Source organism: Sorghum bicolor, chromosome 3, assembly GCF_000003195.3.
Source record: "Sorghum bicolor cultivar BTx623 chromosome 3, Sorghum_bicolor_NCBIv3, whole genome shotgun sequence".
In the NCBI taxonomy this organism is placed as follows: domain Eukaryota; kingdom Viridiplantae; phylum Streptophyta; class Magnoliopsida; order Poales; family Poaceae; genus Sorghum; species Sorghum bicolor.
Window position 1 is genome coordinate 2,939,155 of NC_012872.2, and position 24,598 is coordinate 2,963,752.

Sequence of the window (24,598 nt, forward strand, 5' to 3'; positions counted from 1 at the left end):
CATGTGATCTTGTTAGATACATCGGTAGAAATGACAAAGCGTCAAAAATATTTCTGCTATGGTTGATTTTGACCTACAATTAACATATGAATCTATTGGACAACTTACGGCTATGCATGACACAAGTGTACTCTTTCATGCATTAACTAGGATCATGACAAAATTCCCCACCCACCTCGTGGTATGAATGCCTAGTACATTGTTGAAAAAACATTTGTAAGGGCAGTGTGTACTAATATGTTTACTTTTCAATTTGTGTGCTTAGGTATATTCTATCATGTTGATATTGAATACCCAAATTTCCCTAGTTACTTGGAGCCATACAAGGATAAAGGTGTCATATATATATTTCAAATTAAGGATGGGTCCTACTCCAAGTGGTGAACAATAGATTTTTAATTTTTTGCATCAAGCATTCGTAGTGTGGTCGAACATAGATTTGGCATGTGGAAAAAAAGAAATTGGATAATCCTTCTCAAGATGTCGAGTTATGTCTCCGCAACTATATTTGTGAGAATCACACACTAGATAAAGATCGTTGTAAGTGCGATTAGAATCCCAACTATGTGCAACCATACCTTTTAGGTATGCAAGACATCTTCCATCAATTGTGTCCGATACATCAACTCCATTATCTAATGATCGACAAATGGATAAATTATGTGATGACATTGCAAGGGCAACCTTTTTTCTAGATGATCATGTATGTTCGGATGTATGGTTGAATGATGTCATGATCATGCATACTTTTGTAAATATCATTGTACTCTAAAAAATCACTAATTGTTAGTAATCGTCATATTGTTCATTCTGAACAATCATATTACAAATTGACATGAAACATACAAATCATTTGTAGAACCAAGCCAAGTACGGAAGAAGGGATTACAGACATTTGACATATATCTTTCATCTATTCGAAAAAGGAGCTATTTCACCGAATGAATATATAAATTAAGAATAAAAGTGACTGCAGCTGAAAAATCAACAGAGAGAGCTATACATCCGAATTTTGCTTCTTTCCCATCCACTCATGCTGCTTGGGAACAAGGGAGGAAAAGGGAAATTTGGTTGTTGACAAGAGAAGCGAGCGGAGCCAAGAGTCATGTAGCAATCTGGAATATATCAGAGTATAACAGACTAAATGGAGACCATTATCAAATCCCAAGAATATGTTTGCATCATTCAGAGATCGAGAAGACGTTCACACGTTTTTTCAATGTGATTTTTGGACACTGCTTCAAATCAAAGCATATATCTGCCGAGCATAGCACGGTCCACGGAGCAGATAATAACATCAAGACATACATGGGACACAACCATCTGACTTTTCCTTTGTCTTGCAGATGATGATGCAAATGCAACAGTGTGGACTGTGCATATGCGTGTGTATCCAACTATCCATCCACCTGCTGCTTCGAGTGCTTTCAACAACGTCTCTTATACCTCCGGCGTTGGGTTTGGTATCTCGATCGATCGCCCTCGCAACTGCAGCTCGATCGATATACCTTTCACAGGTAGCTATAGCGATTAAATTAGGGCACGCAGCCTTTTTGGTCTTTGAAAGTGGATCGAAAGGAAAAGGCAGAGAGACAGAAAAAGGTTGGTATGATTTCGTTGGGGAGATGCATGATGGGCTCTCGATTATTCCATTCATTAGTATACAATTGTTAAGAAGGAGAGAGAAAGAGAAAGGGGAGTGAGTGGTAAAGAAAGGTACACTACTAAGTGAAAAGGGTTAGCTTTTTGCGTTTACACATATACATGATTGGCCCATCGATTGGTGGTAAGCTCTTCTTCTTTCACAGGAGGCTGCTGCTGCTTTATTACTACTTTACTACTACATGCATGCTTATGGATCAGTAAGACAGCAACACTACTCCGTGCCCTGACCCTGAGCCCCTGACCCAGGTGCATTGCAACGACCTTGTTGGCATGTGCTAAATTATTTTGATGAAGTTTGGTCGGTCAAGTATGTCATGTAGTACGTATATATATATATGTTCCCCATGTTTTAAATAGCGAGCTAAGGCCAAAGTGTTTAGCGTTTTATAAATTATAATTAACGTATTTTAGTGGCAAAATTGTGGAAGAACGCAAATAGCGGCATAATTTTTTTCAAGCTATTTCGGGCTATAGCGGTAAAAATAGCGGACTATTTTTTTCCATGATGTTTCCTTAAAAAAAAAGTAGTACGTATATATGTAGCTTTGGGCGCAAGAGGGGTGAATATATCCTGGTGCATACTCAAAACAAAGCTGATAAACAGGAGACTAGTCAAATCCAGCCATATTATGCCGCTGTCATATATTGTCTAGGATTGGATCTGCATGCGTACGTACTAGCTTAGTAGAGAAGAGGTTTTCCTCCGAAAAGTGAAAAATTTTTGGTACTGTAGCATTTTGTTTGTTTGTGATAAATATTATCTAATCATAGACTAACTAGGATCAAAAGATTCGTCTCGTGATTTACAGCTAAACTGTGCAATTAGTTTTAGTTTTTGTCTATATTTAATATTTCATGCATGTGCCACAAGATTCGATGTGACGGAGAATGTTGAAAACTTTTTGGTTTTCAGGGTGAACTAAACAAGGCCTAATATGAAGGAGAAAAATGTCGAATCGAAGTGGGCAGACATACATGCATACGGCTGAGTCCCAACAAGCGAGCAGGCTTTGGTCTTTGAAATGTGGCAATGTCAATGCAGTATGGAGCGCACGTACTCCTACTAGCGGCCGGCTGGCGGGTTGGCAGACTTGCAGGCAGGACTGCTTGTTCTTGGGGAGCTGCCCAGCCCAAGATAGCTACAGTAGCGCGTCGTTCGTCAGGTAGGGAGGGCTACTCGGACGGACGGGTGAGGACGAGGTGATGAGCGAGCCTGCATGCAGATGCAGATCGATGCAGCAGGTGCAGTGCAGGGGGGCCGCGCCGTGGGAAGAAAACAAAACAAAACAACAAGAAGCAAACACATTTTGATGCAAGCGCAAAGCACCCAATTTTAAAGCGGCCTGATGGGAATGGACCGGGACCGGGACCGCTACCAACGAAAGCAAACATCTGATGGATCCCTTTAGTTTGCCCTGACGCGCCCAATGCAACACTGATGATGCTCATCATCGATGCAGTGGCAGTTCAGTGCAGGCAGTGAGCTTTCAGTTCCATCATCCAGATGCCAACGTACATTGGCTTCAGGTTCAGGTTCAGCGAGCGAGCATGCCTTGACAGTTGACACCGCACCACAACGCGAGAGTTCAGAGAGATCGCAATGCAAGCTAGCTACAGTAGTATGTCAAGACCTGGTCGAAAATATATAATCGATCGCCCTAATCAGTCAAAAAAAAATATAGTATAATCGATCGCCCTAGTTAATCATTCAAAAAATATATACTCCCTCCATCCTAAATTGTAAGTCATTCCAAGAATTTTGGTGAGTCAAACTTTTCTAAGTTTGACCAAATTTATATTATAAAATAATAATTATTATGGTACTAACTAAGTATCATTAGATTCTTTCTTAATTATATTTTTATATTATACTCACTTTACATTACAAAGTTTAGTATTTTTCTCTATAATTTTGATCAAACGTGAAAATGCTTTTAACTCTTCGAGATTTTTGAATAATTTACAATTTAGGATGGAGGTGGTACAAGGAACGACTGGTGGATCATCAGCCGATGATCGATGTGCACTATGCCTGCTGTGAAGTACGGACATGTACAAACAAGCAACCAGACAAAACAACATGGACACACACCAACACCATAGCGTAGACTTTAGAGCATGCGAGGATGGTCCTCCATCGAAAAAAGTTTACAGCCGGCCGGATCGGACCCGTGATCTTTGCTTACCTCGGTCGCAAAAAAATCTGCCTTAGGCCTCGTTTAGTTCCCAAAAAATTTTGCAAAATTTTTTAGATTCTCCATCACATCGAATCTTTAGACGCATGCATGGAGTATTAAATATAGACGGAAATAAAAACTAATTGCACAGTTTGGTCAAAATTGACGAGACAAATCTTTTGAGTCTAGTTAGTCCATGATTAGACAATATTTGTCAAATACAAACGAAAGTGCTACAGTGTTGATTTTGCAAAATTTTTTAGAACTAAACAAGTCCTTATTTTCAAATTCTTTCTACGGGTACAATACAGTAGTACTCTCCCTCTGTCTTAAAAAAGGAACGGAATTCTAATATAGTTTCAAGTCAGACCATTTTGAATCGTCCGAACCAAGTTAGTATTAAATAGAAAATATTCAGTGTTTATGATATATATTTTCGTAGTATACATATTTTGTGTTATAAAACATTGATACTTTTCTATATATAAATTTAAAAGATATTTTTTTTAAAAAAAAATACTACCTCGGAATAGAACTATATGATATGGTTACATACTTTTTAAGGCAACGAAGCTAGTACTACATAGCAGTGTGTATGTTCATGGACAAGTAACCCAACTACATTAGCCTATTTTAATTTCTTTCCATCCACTCTAGCTACATTTATCTTTTCTTTTAATATGAAGTCTCCTTTATTTTCATCCGGTCTAGATTCATCTTTCATTTTATATAATCGGCAGCTCTCATGGCTAGTCATTTTTTATTATATAAAAAAGGACGACTTTATTTGAGCAATTCCTTTGGAGCCAAGCAAGGAATATATATATCGCCGACACACAGATCAAAGCTCGATCGGTGCACGCACGGATGCCACGCCAATTAAATCCCTTTTGTGATTATTTGCTGCGTGATGTGGGTGATTAAGCAAGGGACCGGGCATGCAGCGTGTGTGCATGTGCTGATGTGCAGTTTCATTCAACCTATATCGTGCAATAATGATCGATTTTTCCGTTGTGTAGACTAGCTGTTGTTGTTCCGGGGCCCTGTCGTAGTGTGTGGCACTGGCAGCTACCACACACATCTGTTTTGCTTTTCCCCCTAAAATCCAAAATTGTTTTGCAGTGCAGGGGACTGCTGGTACATTGGACGGAACACATGATGGGGACTTGCGGTACCCTACGGGATCATTTTCTATGCTACTGTCCGCGTGATCATGGCCCCCAAGCCCCCAATATTGTCCGGAATCCGATGTTGAGCAAACTATTTAATTATCACATTGTGAGACATGGGTTGCAATATATAAGAGCCACCATAAGTTAAGGTTTTAACTAAATATATATTGAAGACACATGGAGATTCCATACATAGGAAGAAAACATATGGATATGGATGGGAAATGTATATATATACATAGATAAATTTATCATGACCAGATACAAATTACATAATATCTGTATGAATATTATATATATGTTAGATGAACAAAAAGGTGAGCATACGGAGAATAACTAATTTTATTGCCGGTAGGTATTACCGTATTAAACAAGAACTACTAATGCTCATTATCTCAGGAAACTATTCTAGCATGTGTAAAGAATGGATTGACAGAGTAGTCAACATTTTTCTAAAAGAGGTGTCAATTTTTTTTATCAGGTGTCACTTAATCTGTTTTATTTCATTAAGCAAATCGGGTACATCATCGTGAAATTAAGTCATGGTCAATCTGAGTCTTCATATATATTTTTTCAATAAATAAAGGAAATTGTTCTAGCTTTTTTTTTTCAATATACACATTTCACATCCAAAAATTCTCCATACACACAGTACACACATGTCTTTTGCCGTTGTACTCGAAAAAGGTTCCTTTTCTTTTTTATTTCCCCTCAAAAGAGGAGCATATATAGTTGGACTCAGAAAAGATGCATGTATATATTGTACTCACACATCCTTGTCCCAGATGTTGACGTAAATCTTCCTATATTGCAAACTGATGATGATGACTCATTTGAAGAATGACCTGAGATATATGGATGGGGCCAGCAACAAGAAGCAAGTTGGACAGTTGTGGCTGCTAGCTAGCTAAACCACATGATTTACCATTTCCCTCGTGTTGTTGCCTTCTTGTCCATTAGCCCGTGACGTTGCCTACCCAGCTATGTACTTCGCTACAGCTGCCTTGTACTACTCGCTTGTCGGTGACGTAGACGGTAGATAGCTAGTACAGTAGGATGATTACTGCATATGCACGCGATACAACAATTCGTTTCCACCGAAATATATAACAGCGACGTCGATCGGCATCCCTACGAATATACTTTACCCCAAAAAAATAATGATGTGGTTTCTATATAAGTATAATTATAATACCATGTAGCGTGTTAAGCTTTGCTCTTAGTACTAGCTAACTAGGTAGCTTCTTGGTTCAAAGAAAGGTCGGTGCTAGCTAGCTAGCTACAAACTCCTTAGTGTTAAGGTTTTAGTACTATAACTAGGTAGCTTTCTTGGTTCATAAAAAGGGTGCTCGTGCTAGCGACAATAATGTTACTTACTAGTAGCTGTCGACATAGATTATATACTCCCTCCGTACCCGATTTAATAGACGTTCTGGCCATCATCTGTGATTTTGCAAAGATGGATGTTGCAGCGTATGTGCCAGCGCGACGCAAAAAAAACCACGCCCAACCAGGAGTCAAACCTACGACCAATAGCCACACACCCCCAGAAGCTAACCAATTGAGCTATGGAAACAACCTCTCAAGATTCCACGCGCAAACGTATTTGATAGAGATAAAGCAGAAAAACTATCCTCTAATTAATTACTCATTGGTTATCACAATCCTATCCTAAACGTCTATTAAAACGGGTATGGAGGGAGTATTTAATAATCTCTGATGGATCGGAGCATGTTGGTAGATTTATTTAACTCTACCGTGTTTGCAAGCTGTTGCATTTTTTTCTATTGGTTGGATGATGGCATCATCGTCAAGCGGCCGGTCCAAAAGGCTATTATATATTTATAAATATAAAAATAAACAGAGCGAATGGTTGGTCTGCAGAAGAGATCAAGTGAAGGTCGACAAAGATGAGCGTCCAAAGAATAATGTCCGATCCATCAAACAAAATGACAGTTGACACGAGACAAATAGCAGTAGTTGATGGCCGTGAAAGAGAGAATGCGTGTGATGTCAATTGACTCAACACCCTGCTTTTGTGGGTTGGGTTGCCGAAAAGAACAAAACAGGTCAGCATGCACTACCGCCTTAGACAACGTTTACGTCTAGGGTACACTCAGCAAACATACCGCCAAGAATGATCTTAATTAGTTAAAGTTTTATCTTAACATCATATATTTCAAATAAGTGTGTGAACATATATGAAATAAATTGTTTTTTATCATTATGATAGTGGTCCCCATGTCCTACAAAAATAGTGTCTCTATGGTATTTTCTTATATATCTATATTTTTTATATATATTTGATCAAAGTTGAAAGTGTTTGACTTCTCGGTAAGTGGGGATGACACTTTCTTTTTGGGAAGAAGGGAATACCTACGCCCTAGTGATTGATTACAAATGTATGGATTTGATGTGCAAAATATAAAAGTAAGAAGTAGATATAGCGTAATTTTTTTATTATTAAGTCGTAAAACAACAAACTGATTAAGCAATACCCAACTTTGTGCAGAGTTGCCATACCACAACAGGGGACATCTGAACTCTAGACATAAAGAGAAAAAATCTACATTTGTTTTTTTTTAAAAAAAATTACATAGAAAAGATTTCTCCCGCTTACTTAAAACAAAAGGTAAAATAGCGAAAATTTCACGCATTCTAGCAAGACGTGCCTGACAATACCAAATTTTATATTATATATTATTTTTTTTATTTCAAATCTAATTTTGTTGGAGGGTATCCTGAAACGTAACAGTACAGAAAAGCTTGGAAGAGGAGTAGTCTCCGGCCCAGACGATAGTTGCAACCGTGGGCCCAGAGCTGAGGGATACATTGTAATTGGGCCAGGCTAATTTGCTAGAAACCAAAAGGGATGGGCCATCTCTCTCCAACGACCAAAGAGGGAAACGATGAGGTGGATACTGGGCCAGACTCCATCGTGGGCTCACCGTCGAGGCCAGCAGGAACCGAAGCCCAGAGAGAGAGATGGCCCAGTAGTATACTAGAAGCCGGCCCAGCGCCCCCGCTGAATTTAGCGTGCAAATCTTGTTCTTCCCCGAATCGTGGCGCGACTCTGCAATGTCACCCACATGTATAACAGTATTGTAAGTGCATTAGTAGAGCCTGACACGTGGGATCCCATCTTGCACCATACATGTCAGTGACTATGGATGCCCTTGCGTGCTGCGGCCAAAGCTCGGAGGGCATCTGAACTCGGATCGCGCGAACTGAACTCTGCTGCCAGAATGAGAATCTGTAGCGCTAATACCAAGGCCTTGTTTAGTTCCGAAAAGTGAAAAGTTTTCGGTACTGTAGCACTTTCGTTTGTTTGTGACAAATATTATCCAATCATGGACTAACTAGGATCAAAAGATTCGTTTCGTGATTTACAGCTAAACCGTGTAATTAGTTTTTGTTTTCGTCTATATTTAATGTTTCATGCATGTGCCATAAGATTCGATGTGACGGAGAATCTTGAAAACTTTTTGGTTTTCAGGGTGAACTAAACAAGGCCCAAGCACTGCCCAGATTATACTAGTGTGCTGGTAGCAGTAGAACAAGCCAGCGCGTCATGTCTCATGTGTGCACTGTACTTAAACTATTATTACTACTGCGAGTCTGCGACTGAATATAAAACTGATCGTCTGCTACTAGTAGGAGCCAAACAAACCTGACCCAGAAAATCAAGATAAAATTATTACTGGTGGCACGCTGGAATAGCACGCACGCAGTAGAGGACAAACGAGTTGCACGCTACTTACTACGCTACGCTAGCTAGCTGACAGGGGTGACGTGGCTTACGAGCCTCTGATCCCCTGTCATCATCAATCAGAAGCTGACAAGGCAATTATTAAGCTCTGTTTGGCGGTGTCCAAGTCGGCTTATTACACCGTTAGTAAGCTGTAAGGTCAGTGTTAATACATACAGTAGTTTTATAATATAGTTATCAAAAGTATAAATTAGATAATCGAGTCATATAAGTTTTAACTGGAGAAACCAAAGTGAGGAGGCTCTGGAAGTAGTAGAATACTGTTGTCGTATTGCTACTGCTGCCCCATTATTGGGGTGCGGGGGACGGAGCAGTGTTTTGCACACTACACTACCCTACCCACCTTGGATCCATCGCTGGGCCGGTTTCGTGGACACGGGTGAACAGTGTGGGATCCGGTGCACGCCTGCAAAGAGTCCGCCCATCGATTCGCCCAACCCCCCCACCTCGCCGGCACATGCCTGCCCCCGTTCCCCGCAGCCATCCCGTTGCCGCCCTCCTCCATTCGATCGTCGTCGTCTCCCTTGGAGATGCCTTCCGGCGGCGGCCAACCAGTCAACCAGAGATGGTCGATGCAATACCAACGGCCCAGATCTGCCGAGGGAAAGAATGGAGGAGGAAGCGCGCGAGCGAGAGAGATGGAATAATGGCACCCCGATTGCTTTTTCCCGGACCTGGCACCTGCGCGATCAAAGATGCACGAATTAACCGGTCCGGCCGGCAGCCATTAGGGTCGCGATTAAGTTCGCGGTGACGTCGGCCTCCACTAATAAGTAGTAAGTACGTCGCCCCCGGCCCGGCGCTAATTAAGCTAAGGTTTTTGTATGTTATCTCCCGTGCTGGGCATAACATAATCGGGGCTTCCAGGTAGGATCCACGCATTGATTATATACTCGCCTGCATCGCAATCATGTGCGCTAGTTTATGCTAACTACATTCACGCACCTTGCGATTAACAACTTCATCATACTATTAGTTAACAAATAAACCAGGAGTGATCGATCGATGAGTCCAGGACAAAACAGAAGCTTGTTTTTTTTTTCTCTCTCTCTCTCTCTTGCTTGTTGCTGTGAAAGAGAGAGAGAAACTAGTAGTAGTAGTAGTATTACTCCTGAGTAATTAATCACATTTAGGTCCAGTGCCGTTTGTCACGAACACGAAACACCCTGTAAATAAAAACTCTTTTCCCAGCACCCTGAAGCTTCCTTCTCCAAATCGCAGAGGCCGCCGCGCGCGCGCGTAGTATGTACAGCCCGGGGCGCCCGGCCGCGGGCACGCTGACCGGACACATGGATCGACGGCGGAGAAGCAAGCGGACAGCTAGGCGCAGAGCGCGCCGAGCTCCCTGAGCCTGGGCTCGAGGCGTCCGCTGAGGTGGAGCGCCATGAGGCCCTCGAGCCCGCCGACGGGGTCGCCGCCGACGAAGAGCGCCGGGACGCCTGCGCCCTCGGCCCCCGCCGCGAGCTCCTCCTCCTCGGCGGCGCCGGCGTCCAGCTCGATGACGGTGGCGTGCGCGCCCACCGCCTGCAGCAGTCGCTTCATCACGTGCGCCATGCAGCAGCCGGGGCGAGCGAAGATCACCACGGGGCTCTCCCGGACCAGCCGCCCCACGCGCGCCGCCGCGGGCTCCTCCTCCCCCGCCGGGTCGATGGTCAGACCACGCCGGATGCCCACCGCCTGCATCCTTCCCTGCTGGCTGCTGCTGCTGCTGCTGATTAAGCGCTGATTAGGAGTAGCTAGAGGCTAGAGCGCGCTCGCCGGGTATTATATATATAGCCGGGAGCTGCAGTGCGGTGCGGCACACCACATGGCCTGATGCCCCCATATCGGCGGGGCGGGTGGGTGACGTCAGGCGGGCGGTGACGGCGAGGGGTGGGGCCGGAGGTTGCGTCACGTGGCCGGGCCGGAAGGGGAGGCGCCACGCCACCCAAAGAAGCGGGTGGTCGCCCGTGGAGAAGGTGTGTGGTGCTTGAGCTGATTTTTTTTTTTTCTTCTCTCCGTGCTCCGGCCCGCGAGTTGGCTGATACGCGCTGGTCCCGACTAGTGGAGGCAATCTCGTCAATGTAAGGCCACGTTTAATTTCTAAATTTTTTTCATCTCATCACATCAAATTATTAAACATATTTAAATACTGATAAAAATTGGTTATATAGTTTACATATATTTTATAAGATAAATCATTTAAGGCTAATTAGTTTATGATTGAACATTAATATTAAATAAAATAAAAATATTACCGTAACAATGTCTAAATTTTTTTGCGAACTAAGCAAGTCCTATAATCTGCGTGCAAGTGCAACAAGCCTCCGCTTGAAATTCGATCGAAACTTTAGATACCGTAGAATTTTCGTTTATATTTAACAATTATTATCTAACTATGAACTAATTCTATATGAACTAATTCTAAAAATACTATGCTTAAAAGAATCGTTTCATAATTTAAAGACAAATTATACAATTAGTTACTTTTATCTATATTTAATGATTTATGCATGTGTCGTAATATTTAATGTAATGGAGAATTTTAAAAAGTTTTGATTTCTGGCATTGTCTTCTCCGTACCTAGAACGATGCCTGGAGGCCGAAGCTAGGCCTTGTTTACTTCCCAGAAAATTTTGCAAAATTTTTCATATTCTTCGTCACATCGAATCTTTAGACACATGCATGGAGTATTAAATATAGACAAAAATAAAAACTAATTGCACAGTTTGGTCGAAGTTGACGAGACGAATCTTTTGAGTCTAGTTAGTTCATAATTGGACAATATTTGTCAAATACAAACGAAAGTGCAGTATCTATTTTCCAAAATTTTTCCGAACTAAACAAGGCCCTAGGCGAAGGCGATTCGGCCGGCCGGCGTTCGTCAAACAAGAAACGTACTACTTGCACTGCATTGCCTTGCATGCGTGTCCCAGCAGTAGTCGTCGTACGTCAGCACGACGGGAGAGCAGCGCCCGTGGCGTCATCGTTCGGTGCGGCCGGCGAGCGCGCGGCGCACCGGACACGTGCCGCGGCGGGCGCCCGGCCGTTGACGTCGCTAGCTGTTGCATTCCTGGTGCTGATCGATGATTCCCTGCGCTCGTCGTCGCCCACATCCCGAGGAGGCGACGTGAACGGCGGAGATCGATTCGCGCGCGCGGGTCGGCGTCGTGTGTGGCCGACTGTCCGGCGGTCTCCCCTTCTTCCCATCCCGTGGTGCTGAGTGCCGTTGACGGGTCGCGATCGCGGGGTGGTGACGTCACGGTCACTGCTGTGTGCGTGGCCATACGACGTGATGGGAGTACCGGAGGAGTACAGTAGTACCGTGAATTGTCGGCAGCAAAAAGGCAGCTGCTACACTCCGGTCAGCAAATACCGGCCCGCCGGCCGGCCAGCACAAGGACCGAGACAACCAGTAGGGTGGTGGACTCGACCGATCAGCATGCATGCATGCCGATCACGTTAAGCCAGGCCTTACGATGTGATGCACATGTGACACGTCGTCGGCCACATGCATATGCGTCGATCTCGATCATGCACCACACACCTTCTCCACGGGCGATCGGACGGCACAGACGTAGTACGTGCACCATCATCCGGATTCCGGCCGGAAGTAGCTAGTGTCGTACTCCCTTCTTTCACAAATAAATACATATCTCGCTTTTTAAGAAGTCAAACTTTGTTAACTTTGACTAAAAATATATCGAATAAGATCAATATTTTATATATATACAAATAAATATATTATGAAAATATATTTCATGTTATTAGTATATTTTTAAATATATTTAGTTAAAATTAAAAAAAATTGACTTCTCGAGGCATTTATTTATGTACGGAAGGAGAAACTCGTAAGTGTATCGAATAACGACAAAGGAATTTAAACTATAAAAAAAACAGTGTGCTGATAGGTTCATAGGCACCAATAATATTATATTAGTATCTAGTATCTATCTATAAACAAAAGGAACATTAATTTGTGACTAGTGCAGCTGCAAGCATACGAGAGACACTCTTTGGCCTCCGATCGAATCCGATCCGATGCATCGACCGGCCGGTGCTGCATCTTTATTTGTTCACTACCATTCACCAATTTGCTACCGTAACCCTGCTGGCGCATGCACACACACATACTGACATAGTACATGCATAAGAGATGAGCGATATATGAGATGTCTGATTGCACTGCGATTATTGTAAAATATAAGGATGATAACAAAAAAATAATAATGAAAGATTGCTTCGTCCAGAACCCAACCATGTACGGCATGATGCATGTGATGGTGGGCAATGCCGTAATAATGGTGGCCCATCGGCCATCGTCATGGGTTACGTACGCGCGCGCGCGCATCGGCACTGCCACTGCCCACAGCCCACTGCAGCATGCAATTGCCTCCTCCACTCCACCGGCAGGCAGCCAGGGCACGCACGTCCATCCATGGAACGGAAGCGAAACTAATGGCCGTAGTTTTCTTATCCTGTGGGCGACTCCACGACACATTTGGTGGAAAGCCCGCGCGCGCTTTTGGTGCTGATTTGCCGCACTAGCTTCAGGAGATAGAAAGATTTTTAGGTTGATTGGCTGCTGCTTCGTGTGGTGCGGCAATGCCATTGCGTGCCACTAGTGTATGCGCCATGGTCGTCGTCAGCTTGCATTATACTCACTCCATTCCAAATAATTTTGAAAAGTTAAAGCATCTCAAATTTGACCAAAATTATAGAAAAATTTACAAAGTTTTATGGCATCAAATAAATATACTATGAAAAAATAATTAATGAAGAATCTAATAATACTTAGTTGATGTCATAAATTTTATTATCCTATCATATAAAATTGGTCAAACTTAAGATGTTTCGACTCTCCAAGATTCTTCTAGTGGGAACGTATCCTGTGCAACACAGCTTCGTGTGCAACCTATGCAACCACCAATTAAGACCACATGATCTAGATCTAATGTCTAAGATTTTTTTCACTTAAACCCTCCCATCTGGATACACACAAGTTAGATTTTAAACCCACAGGTGGAGGGGTTTAAGTGAAAAAAACATCAGACGTTGGATCTAGATCCTGTGGCCTTAATTAGTGGTTGCATAGGTTGCACACGAAGCTGGATTGCATATGATATGTTGCCATTCTTGTAATGACTTAGAATTTGAGATAGAGAGAGTATACTATATTATTACTAGTATTGTATTTTGTGTGGTATATATATATATATATATATATATATATACTCCATCCGTATAGAATTTAGATGTCGTTTTGGACAAGTTTTTGGTCAAACATTAGAAATATAAATAATCGATAACTTTTAAATGGTTGAGTTTGCGAATGTAAAAATTATATGAATAGATTTGTCAAAATACTTTCATAAAAGTATACATATATCATTTATTCTAAATAGTTTTATAAAAATAAGATGTCAAAGTTGTGTTTTGGAGACCGTATGGAACGATATCTAAATTCTATATAGAGAGTATAATCGTGTGTATATATGGCTCTTAGCTTGCATGCATGTTCCACGGCTCTCTCTCTCTCTCTCACTCTCCTACAGCAGGCATTCGTGCGCGCGCGGTGGAGGGATCATGGATCCCTGGTCCCGAGAATCCATGAATCTTCCTCTATCGAATCTCCCTGGAATAGTATCGATCGATCAGCTGCACTTATGGATGAATAGGTAGGCTCAAGTCAACCCGATCCGCCCCTGCCCCCGGCCCCCTAGCCTCTCTCGGCGGTGTGGACGACTACGGTGGTGGATGCGGCCTCATCATCAGCGTTCGTTGCAGCTGCTGAAGTAAGGCCTTCTTTAGTCCTCAAAGAATTTCAAGATATTTTCTATCACATTACATTTTTAGACATATACATAAAACATTAAATATAGATAAAAAATAATTAATTATATAATTTATCTGTAATTTGTAAGATAACTTTTTTGAGCCTATTTAGTCAATTGTTGGATAATAATTACTAAATACAAACAAAAGTGTTATAGTAGCCGAACCTAAAAAAATTCGCGAATTAAATAAGGCCTAACAATACAAGCAAACTTATTAGTGGAGTAGTATAATCTGGCTCAATCCATATGTCTATTTCTTATATTAAATAAGCCAAAACTAACAACAACTGGTACTAATCTAGGCCTTGTTTGGTTCTATAATCCAGGGACTAGACACTAAAACAGGTAGTAAACTTTGTCTTCTATTCTGTTTGGATCTAGGGATAGTGGTGACTAAAAGGTATTAAAGCTGCTGAACAAAGACTAAAATACCCTTCTTCTTCTTCTTCTTCTTCTTCTTCCTCTGAACGTCTACCACCACACTTGCTCCTCCAGCTCCTCGGCCCTCACTGCTGCAAGGTAAGGAGTGGACGTCGTCGCCACTACTGTGAGGGTGGAAGGGACGTGACGCCGTCACCGAGGAAGGAGTTGTAGTGGAAGATGTGGTCCACGACGTCGCTAGGAACATCATCCATCACTAGTTGGGGTTGGGAAGCTACGCGCTGACAGGGGCCGCGGTGCCGCCAGTTGGCCAAGCTGTCGTGCCTATGGGGACAAAGAATTGTGTTAGGAGGTGGATTAGCGGTAGCGACACATAGAGTGGGGTGGCGTCGCGCCCACGTCAACACCGATCTAGAGGGGTGACGGGCACAGGGTTGGGTCTATGGGTGGTGAGGATGGTCGCGACACAATAAAGAGGAGGGAGAGAGAGAGGGGCATGTGATGTCAAGTGGGGCTAAAAGTCCCAAATAGTCACCCCTTGAGGGGATGCAACCCAAACCCACTTTAGGCCCTGTTTGGTTAGATTGGACTAGAGACTAGTGAACCCAATTTAGTCGCAATTACAGTAGTCTCTAATTTGTTAAACAGAGGGCCTAATGCCTGTAGTCGTAGTGCCACTAAAGACGACTATTTGGGACTACAAGCCCAAAAGAACAGCTCATGCCCCTCTATTATTGCCCTCCCACCCATCCCAAAAGCATTGAATAGGAATATCTTTGTCATTGTCCAGCATTTTAATGGTCTTTAGTCCCTTGAACCAAACATGGTAGGGGACTACCAATATACTCCTTGTTTTAGTTGCTAGTCTCTAGCCTCTTGAACCAAACGGGCCCTTAGTCTTAGTTTAGATTCTCTATCACATCGAATCTTTGGGCGCATACATGGAATATTAAATATAGATTAAAAAATAACCAATTACACAGTCTATCTGTAATTTGCGAGACGAATCTTTGAGCCTAGTTAGTTTATGGTTGGACAATAATTGTCAAATACAAACAAAAGTGCTACAGTGTCAAACTTTAAAAACATTTTGCATCTAAACAAGGCTTTAGTCTATTTAGTAGTCCTTTTGTTTGACAAAGTAGGGACTATTTGGGACTAAAATGGGCTCACTAGACTCTAGTTCATCTAAGTGCCCTATTTTGACGTTGACCTGAGATCCATGACCCAACATCACAGAATCACAGTTCCACAATTGTGTCACAACTAGTCACAAGCTAAACTAACCTAAGCTAGCGCTAGCGCGCGCCTTGCTCGCTCCCATGAGAGATTATGTACTGCATAACACGTGTTGACGATAGCACTAATATGAATTGATGCGTGAAAATGGGCCATGTATTAGATTAGATAGAATTATTGAGCGCGTTGTTGCTAAAGCAGCAAGCTAGCGCCGACTAGGCTACACTACCTTAGCCGGTTGTCATCACCATTCACCACCACTAGTGGTCATGCATGTATCGAGTAGAATTATTGATCGTATGCACCACCACCAGAGAGCTCGTCTGGTTCGGCCTCCAGTGCGTGGTGCTGCTAATTAAGGCTTTGTTTAGATGCGAAAATATTTTAGATTTCGTTATTGTAGCATTTTTGTTTGTTTGTGGCAAATATTGTCCAATCATGCATAGACTAACTATAGTTAAAAGATTCGTCTCGTGATTTATAGGTATATTGTGTAATCAATTTTTATTTTCGTCTATATTTAGTACTTCATGCATGTACCGTAATATTCGATGTGATTTAAAATCTTGAAAACTTTTTCATTATTAAGGTGAACTAAACAAGGCCTAACCACAGTAGCCTAGGTACTGGGACTAGTGTCATGCAGCGTGGGGGCCTCTCTGCAACCACCACTGCCCCGCCCGACTATATATTTTTTTTAGAATTCTCTGTCGTATCGATTTTTAAAGTATATATATGAAGCACTAAATATAGATAAAAATTAAAACTAATTATACAGTTTATCTGTAAATCACGAGATAAATCTTTTAAATCTAATTAGTTCATGATTCGACAATAATTATCAAATAAAAACAAAATTGCTATAATACCGAAAACTAAAAAGTTTTCATAACTAAACTAGGCCTCAGCGTCGATCCGCTAGCACCTCCACATATGCCTTCATTCTTCGGATTCAGAAAGGGAAACCCCAACCAACCTTCCAGCAGAGCAGATGGAGCTTCTCAACAACTGGTATCGCCGATCGCCACCATGCATTGCATGATGACTATACAGTTACAGCCAACAGGTTGTTCTTGCTAGCGTACGTGATTGATTAAGGTACTCTGTGCCTTGGCTTCGAGTAGACTATCGAGGACACGTACGTGGTACCACATGCATTTGGCCGCGGGCCGCCACGCACACGCACACGCACGCCACGCCAAGCCAAGCCAAGCCACGCCGACGTCCCGTGGTGCTGCATGCATGCATGCAGCTCCCATCCATCTGAATATCTGCTTGCCAAATGCCAAGCGTGTCTCATTTTTTTTTAAAAAAAAAAGAAAAGAAAAGAAACTGATTGCCAAGCCACAGCAACGCTGCAAGTTGTCGAGCTCTCCACCATTCATTCCTCGCGTGGGAATGTGTTGGATCGGAGGGAAAACAAATGAGGCCTCTCGTCCTGCTCTCTGCTTTGTGCTGGGCTGTCTGGGCTTACAGGTCGCACGCGGCCCAACTGATACGATGGGTTACAATAAAAAGGAAAACAAAACATAACATAACATAAAGGATACACATATAGGACTGGTGTACGAAGCCCAGCAAGACGCCAAGGCCGTGTTTAGTTTCAATTTTTTTTTTTTGCAAAATAGATATTGTAGCATTTTTCATTTGTATTTAACAAATATTGTCCAATTATGAACTAACTCTGCTCAAAAGATTCATCTCATAAATTACAGGTAAACTTTATAATTAGTTATTTCTTTTATCTATATTTAATGCTCCATGCATGTGCCACAAAGATCCAATGTGACAGGAATCTGAAAACTTTTGCAATTTTTTTGAGAAAATAAGGCCTTGTTTAGTTTCGATAATTTTTTGGTTTTGGGTACTGTACCATTTACATTTTTATTTGGCATAATCATGAACTAACTAGGCTCAAAAGATTCATCTCGCGAATTACAGCCAAAATGTGCGATTAGTTTTTGTTTTCGTCTATATTTAATACTACATACATGTGCCGCAAGATTCAATGTGACGAGAAATCTTAAAAAGTTTTTGGTTTTTGGAGTGAACTAAGGCCTTGTTTACTTCCACCCAAAAACCCAAATTTTTTTAAGATTCCCTGTCATATCGAATCTTTAGACGTATGCATAGAGTATTAAATGTAGACAAAAATTAAAACTAATTGCACAGTTTGGTCGAAATTTACGAGACGAATCTTTTGAACCTAGTTAGTCCATAGTTAGACAATAATTACCACAAACAAACGAAAGTGCTACAGGATCGTAAATTTTTTTTTCCTTCACCAACGAAACAAAGCCTAAACAAGGCCCCAATACTAGTTTTGTGGGGGCAAATGATAGGGTCTGAGTCGTAACGATGTGATTGCATGCCATGGTCGTGGTCTTTCACAGTAGTACAGCGAGTCAGCCACGCTGCCTTGATCGCTCCGTCGTTCCACGGATTTGAACGCTGCCAAGGCAGGTGCAGGGCCTCGAATCTGATTGGATCACTGACGTCTCCTCCGACAGCAACGGGGAAGCTTCTTCTCCCATCTCATCTCGTTGTTGTTTATTTTTTTCTATTTACATTTATATGTGGATATATAGATACGCGTATATATATGGATAGATACTGTAACTAATTTCAGTGATCTGAAAGGTTACAAGAAAGCAGTGTGATGTGATGGGAGCCGAGAGAGACGGACGTGCAAGTCCAAGTTGCACACCCGGCGGTGGCGCACGGTGGATGGAGGCAGAAAAAAATCAAATCCGTGTGAATGGTTTTATTAGTTATGATCAACTTTGTTTGTTTGTTGTGAGAGAAAAATATTATATTATAGCCCGTGTTTATAAGTCCAAGTTCAAGTGAATAGAGCCGATATTCACCATACATGTTCCTGCGTACTTCCACAGTATGGCGCGGTGCGGTGCGATTTGCTGTTTAAATTTAGAATCATGCTATGGCGCGGTGCGGTCATAAGACGGCCACGTGGCAACGACCAGCTGTACCGTGGACTAATTGCCCGTTTTAGGTATTGTTTGGTTGCAATTTTTTCTTTGCAAAATAAACATTATAGTATTTTTATTTGTAGTTGATAAATATTGTTCAATCATATAGTCTAAAAAGATTAGTCTCGTAAATTACGGATAAACTATATTTAATCATTTTTAATTTATATTTAATGCTCCATACATGTATCGTATGATTTGATGTGCTGAAAAATTTCAAAATTTTTAAGCAAGTAAACAAGACCGTTTGAGTGTGTCACTATGCCAGTGCCTCGTGTAGCTGTGCTCGGTAGGCGGCCCCAGCACATATCAGCATGAGCCGCCAGCTGCAGCTCTTGCTGACTTTGAACGCCACCACCAGGAAAAGGTTCCCCGATAGAGAGTTCCTTGTGCGTGTGCCCAAAGCCCCAGGCCCACCACCACGAAAGTGTTAGAATTGCCTTTTTAATAAATTACCGGATCAGATTTGAAAATACTAGTTTAAAGAAAGTGCTAGAAATAGATAAAAAAAAATCCCTTGTAACACCAAGCCATCATGATGTTGAAAAACAAATCCCAAATCCAACGTGACAACATATCCGGCGCCGGCCCCAGAGGAATCCGTGTGGCGTAGGAATACTCAGGTTCTGCAGGCCTTGACACCAAAAACTAAAAAATTTCAAGATCTTCGTCACATCAAAATTTATGATACATGCATAAAATACTAAATGTAGACGAAAATAAAAACTAATTATAAAATTTGTCTGTAATTTAGAAGACGAATCTCTTAAGTTTAGCTAGTTTATGATTGAATAATATTTATAAAATATAAACAAAAGTGATACAGTATCTAAAAATAAAAAATTTCGCCAACTGAACAAGATCATAGTACACGACCAGACAGGAAAAAAAAAAGAGTCGAGCGTTGTTGCAACAGTACTCACGTGCCAGTACTTATGATGTCTTTATGGGTTCTTTCTCCGATAGCACCTCTCTTATCCTCGCATGAACATAAAGAATATTGATGGAGCCAGGGAGCAGGTGGTGTGCAAGTGTGCAATGCTCACCGAGTCTCAGCAGATCCAAACGTGACTGATTGCTACCTCATCAGGTAAACGATCGATGCGCCCCACGCACCGCCCACGGGCCACGGCGTCGGCTTCATCATCGCTTTCCTTCCGCTTTTGCTCCGGTGCAGTGCTCCCCCGACATGCCGATATCCTCCTCGCCGTTCCTTGCTGTCGCCGCCGAGTTGACAAGGACAGTCACGCCGCCGTGTTCTACGTTCCGGCTGACTTTGACGTCTCCTGCGCCAGCTTGCTGTCTCTCTTTCGCCAGCTACTATCTCGTGGACGGCTGATTATTCGCTCTCGCTCTCTACTTTTGAATACACTAGTACAAAAACAATCAAACATTTTTTAGTCCCACGACTTGTTTAGTTCTCAAAAAATTTTACAAAATTTTTTAGATTCTCCGTCACATCGAATCTTTAAACGTATGCATGAAGTATTAAATATAGACGAAAATAAAAACTAATTACACAGTTTAGTCGGAATTGACGAGAAGAATCTTTTGAGCCTAGTTAATCCATGATTGGACAATATTTGTCAAATACAAACAAAATTGGTACTATTCATATTTTACAAAATATTTTGAAACTAAACAAGACCCCAGTTTCCCGACGGGAGCACCAATCCGCCTGATTATTGTCAGGACATACACAGGATACAACAGTGCAGACATTTGCGCTGCGGTGCACACGAGGACAGGACACGGAGTAGGCATGCATGGCTCTGCCTTTTAATAAGTACTTAACCGGTTTTGTTTTAAACAAGTACGTACGTACGTACGTACGTACTTCGGCGGATAGGACTTGGATACTTTTTAGATTATGACAACCGTGATCTCGGGATTATGAAATCTGGATAACATAGACTGTGGCTGTCTGTTTGATCTAACCAGAGGCTGTAGCTAGTCGTCGCAGTGCTCATGTTTCTGAACTCCTGCCAGCCGTCCAGCACTTGAGGTTTGGTTGGTGCTGTACTGCTGCTGTGCATGTAGATGTACGGAGTATGACCGTAATGCAGTGCTCACCGAATCGGATCCAAACATTGATGCGGACGCGACGCTCTATCTGCTCTGCCCTGCTGTTGGCGACACCAGGTAGCGGACAACGACTACCTGATTCCGGACCGGGCCGGCTGAGGCCTTGTTTAGTTCCAAAATATTTTGGGTCAAATGCAAAAAATTTTGCTATTTTGCATTTTGGAAGTAAACATGTCCAAAATATTTTGGCCCTAAACTTTTTGCAAAATATCGGTCTTGTTTAGTTCCAAAATTTTTTGCAAAATGGATATGGTAGCACTTTCGTTTGTATTTGACAAATATTATCCAATAATGGAATAATTAGACTCAAAAGATTCGTATTGCAAATTACATATAAACTATGCAATTAGTTATTTTTTTATCTATATTTAATGTTCTGCACATGTGCCGCAAGATTCGATGTGAAGGGAATCTCAAAAGTTTTGCCAAATTTTTTGGCAAGTGAACACCAAAACCAAAAGATTTTGGTGTTAGAATTTTGGTGGGAGTCTCAAGGTTTTGGGTTTTTGGCTTTTTTGCAAAATACTTCATGAACTAAACAAGGCCTGATTGGAGATATATATTCTGACTCTTTCGTTCGCCAGTCAAGACCCGCCATGTGTCAGTTCAGTACGTCTAGTTCCAAAATAAATGTGTTTCTACAATTGATCTAAGTCAAATTATTCTAAGTTTAACAAACTTTATAAAAAAGTAACAGTATCTATGATATTAAACAAATACATTGAGAAAATATATTTGATGATGTAGTGTCCAAATATGCGGTCCAAAGTTAACTTTAAATTTTAGTCGAGTTGAAATTTGCTAGCTATAGCTAAAATTAGCTCTAAATATAGAGGTCTAAAGTTTAGAGGATACAAGGGCATGTTGGATACAAGGGCTAATTTGTTAGGCCTTGTTTAGTTCACCCCGAAATCTAAAAAGTTTTCAAGATTCCCTGTCACATCGAATTTTGCGGCATATGCATGAAGTATTAAATATAGACGAAAACAAAAACTAATCACACAGTTTGACTGTAAATCGCAAGACGAATCTTTTGAGTCTAGTTAGTCTATAACTGGATAATATTTACCACAAACAAACGAAAGTGCTACGATACCGAAATCCAAAAATTTTTCACATCTAAACAAGGCCTAGCTTAGCTCTAGACCTGCTAGCCCTAGTGATCCAAGCACGTACTTAATTACCTAGCTCACTCTGACGCACCATAAAGGAAAGCCTTAGCTAAAAGATACTTTGATGCTAGTACATCAACAGCCTAAAAAAAAGTACCTTCTCCCCTCCTAAAATCGCAAAGCTAAAGCATCTAGAGTTTCGGTGCGTATAGGTACCGTGGATGCATGGACCGGCCAACCCCAATCCAACGGTTCAAAGACAATAATTAATCAAGCAACAATATATCGCAAAGCTAAAGCATCTAGAATTTCGGTGCGTATAGGTACCGTGGATGCATGGACCGGCCAACCCCAATCGAACGGTTCAAAGACAATAATTAATCAAGCAACAATATATTTTGCCAGTTACCATGCATGCATGCTACAATTACAACAACTGATGCTTTTCTTCCATTATTATCAGTGCTGCTGCAGTGCTGCGTGCTCTAGCAAAGGCAGGCGTCACAAATTCATTTCACGAATTCAAGTCAAATGGACACACAGAAGTACTACGGTTTTATTTGAAGTCTGCAAACAGATCAAAGGCCAAGATGTGCAGCTCGTACTAGGCTGCTACTCCAAATAGTAAGAAGCTACAAGATTCCAATGCAATAAGTTGTGTACACACATAGCCCCCGGCACGTTGATGAGTCAAAGTACGTATACGTACACAAGTTGTTGGCGCATACGACGTACGTATAGAAATAAATAAATAAATCTCTCACATCCGGCCAGCCGGTCAAATGTGGTCCAGAGCGGCCATTCTGAACTGTCTCGATCGCATCGACACCCAACACAGGCATAGACTAGTGCTACCCCGACGTGCCCTGTGCCCATACACAATTTATATAAGGGCGTCCGCGATGCTGTTTAAATCGCTAGCTATTTGATTTTTAGGAAGAATATTAAAAGCTTTCAATAGAAATTTACAAATAGTTAGCTTAGGAATTCACTAGCTATTAGAAAGTCACTAGCTATTGTGAAGAGTATTGTGAGGGCACTCCTAATGCTACAAACTATATGTAGGTTCTATACCTATTAATTTTTATATATACTATTTATAGAAACTATGATATCAACGGATAGTTTCTATAAAATATTTTTCATCCAATCACATTCATTCTTTCTTCATTACCGGCCAATCATATCACTTTATATCTTAGATTTTGTGTAGACATGGTTTCTAACTTAGACTTAGTTTCTATGATTTTACTCTCTCTCTTTAATAACTCTCTTGCCACGTCAGCAAAATGTTTAGGTGGCACTACAATTAATATCTATAGAAACCACAATGGTTTTTGTATTGGGAGTGCCCTGAGAGAGTTATTTTTTTAGAACATCGTGCTAGATTAGCTATTTATAAGTCGTTAGCTATTTGATCTCTCTCCTCGATAGCTAATGAGAGTGCTATTTTTTTATTATTTTTATACATCATCTCGCTAGCTATTTATAAAGTGATGTTAAGAACCAATAAAATTTATTCTAAAGTTATTTGATAACAATTGCGGATGACCTAAACATCATCTCGCTGCAGGCTTTTGGTTTCTGGGACCGTGCACGTACCGGTGCACTACTGTTAGGTTACTAAAATAAGCTCGCAGCCTCTGACGCCGACGTACCGTAGGTATCTTGTAGCTCCCTGCCTTGTTTCGAGTAAACGACGACGTGTAGCCCGTGTAGGGTAGGGCATGCAGGCACTCGCGGCCGCCCGGGGTGCTGTACCTGTACTGCTGTGCAAGTGCAAGCAAAACGCGCATGCACTGCCCAGTTGCCCGACATTCACAAATCACAAATCACAATGGCATTGGCGGCGATGAACCACGTCCGTCCAGCCGACACCGCCTCCGCCCCGGGGTCCGGCCGGAGTAGTGGAATATATCTACTAGGCTTTCGTTTAGTTCCAAAATTTTTTTTGTAAAATCGACACTGTAGTACTTTTGTTTGTATTTGAAAAATATTATCCAATCATGGACTAATTAGACTTAAAATATTCGTCTCGTCAATTTTGACCAAACTGTATAATTAGTTTTTATTTTTATCTATATTTAATACTCTATGCATGCGTCTAAAGATTCAATGTGACGGAGAATCTAAAAATTTTTACAAAATTTTGTGAGAACTAAACAAGGCCTACGAGTAGTACGTGGAAGGGG

At 41.6% G+C, this 24,598-nt stretch overlaps 1 protein-coding gene across 1 annotated transcript; it reads right to left on the bottom strand.

Annotated features, from left to right (window-relative positions):
- LOC8084345 (monothiol glutaredoxin-S2) lies at nucleotides 9,736–10,541 on the bottom strand. The gene has a single exon (XM_002457143.2). It carries the CDS (start codon nucleotides 10,464–10,466, stop codon nucleotides 10,104–10,106), a length of 363 nt encoding a protein of 120 aa, XP_002457188.1. The 5' UTR covers nucleotides 10,467–10,541; the 3' UTR covers nucleotides 9,736–10,103.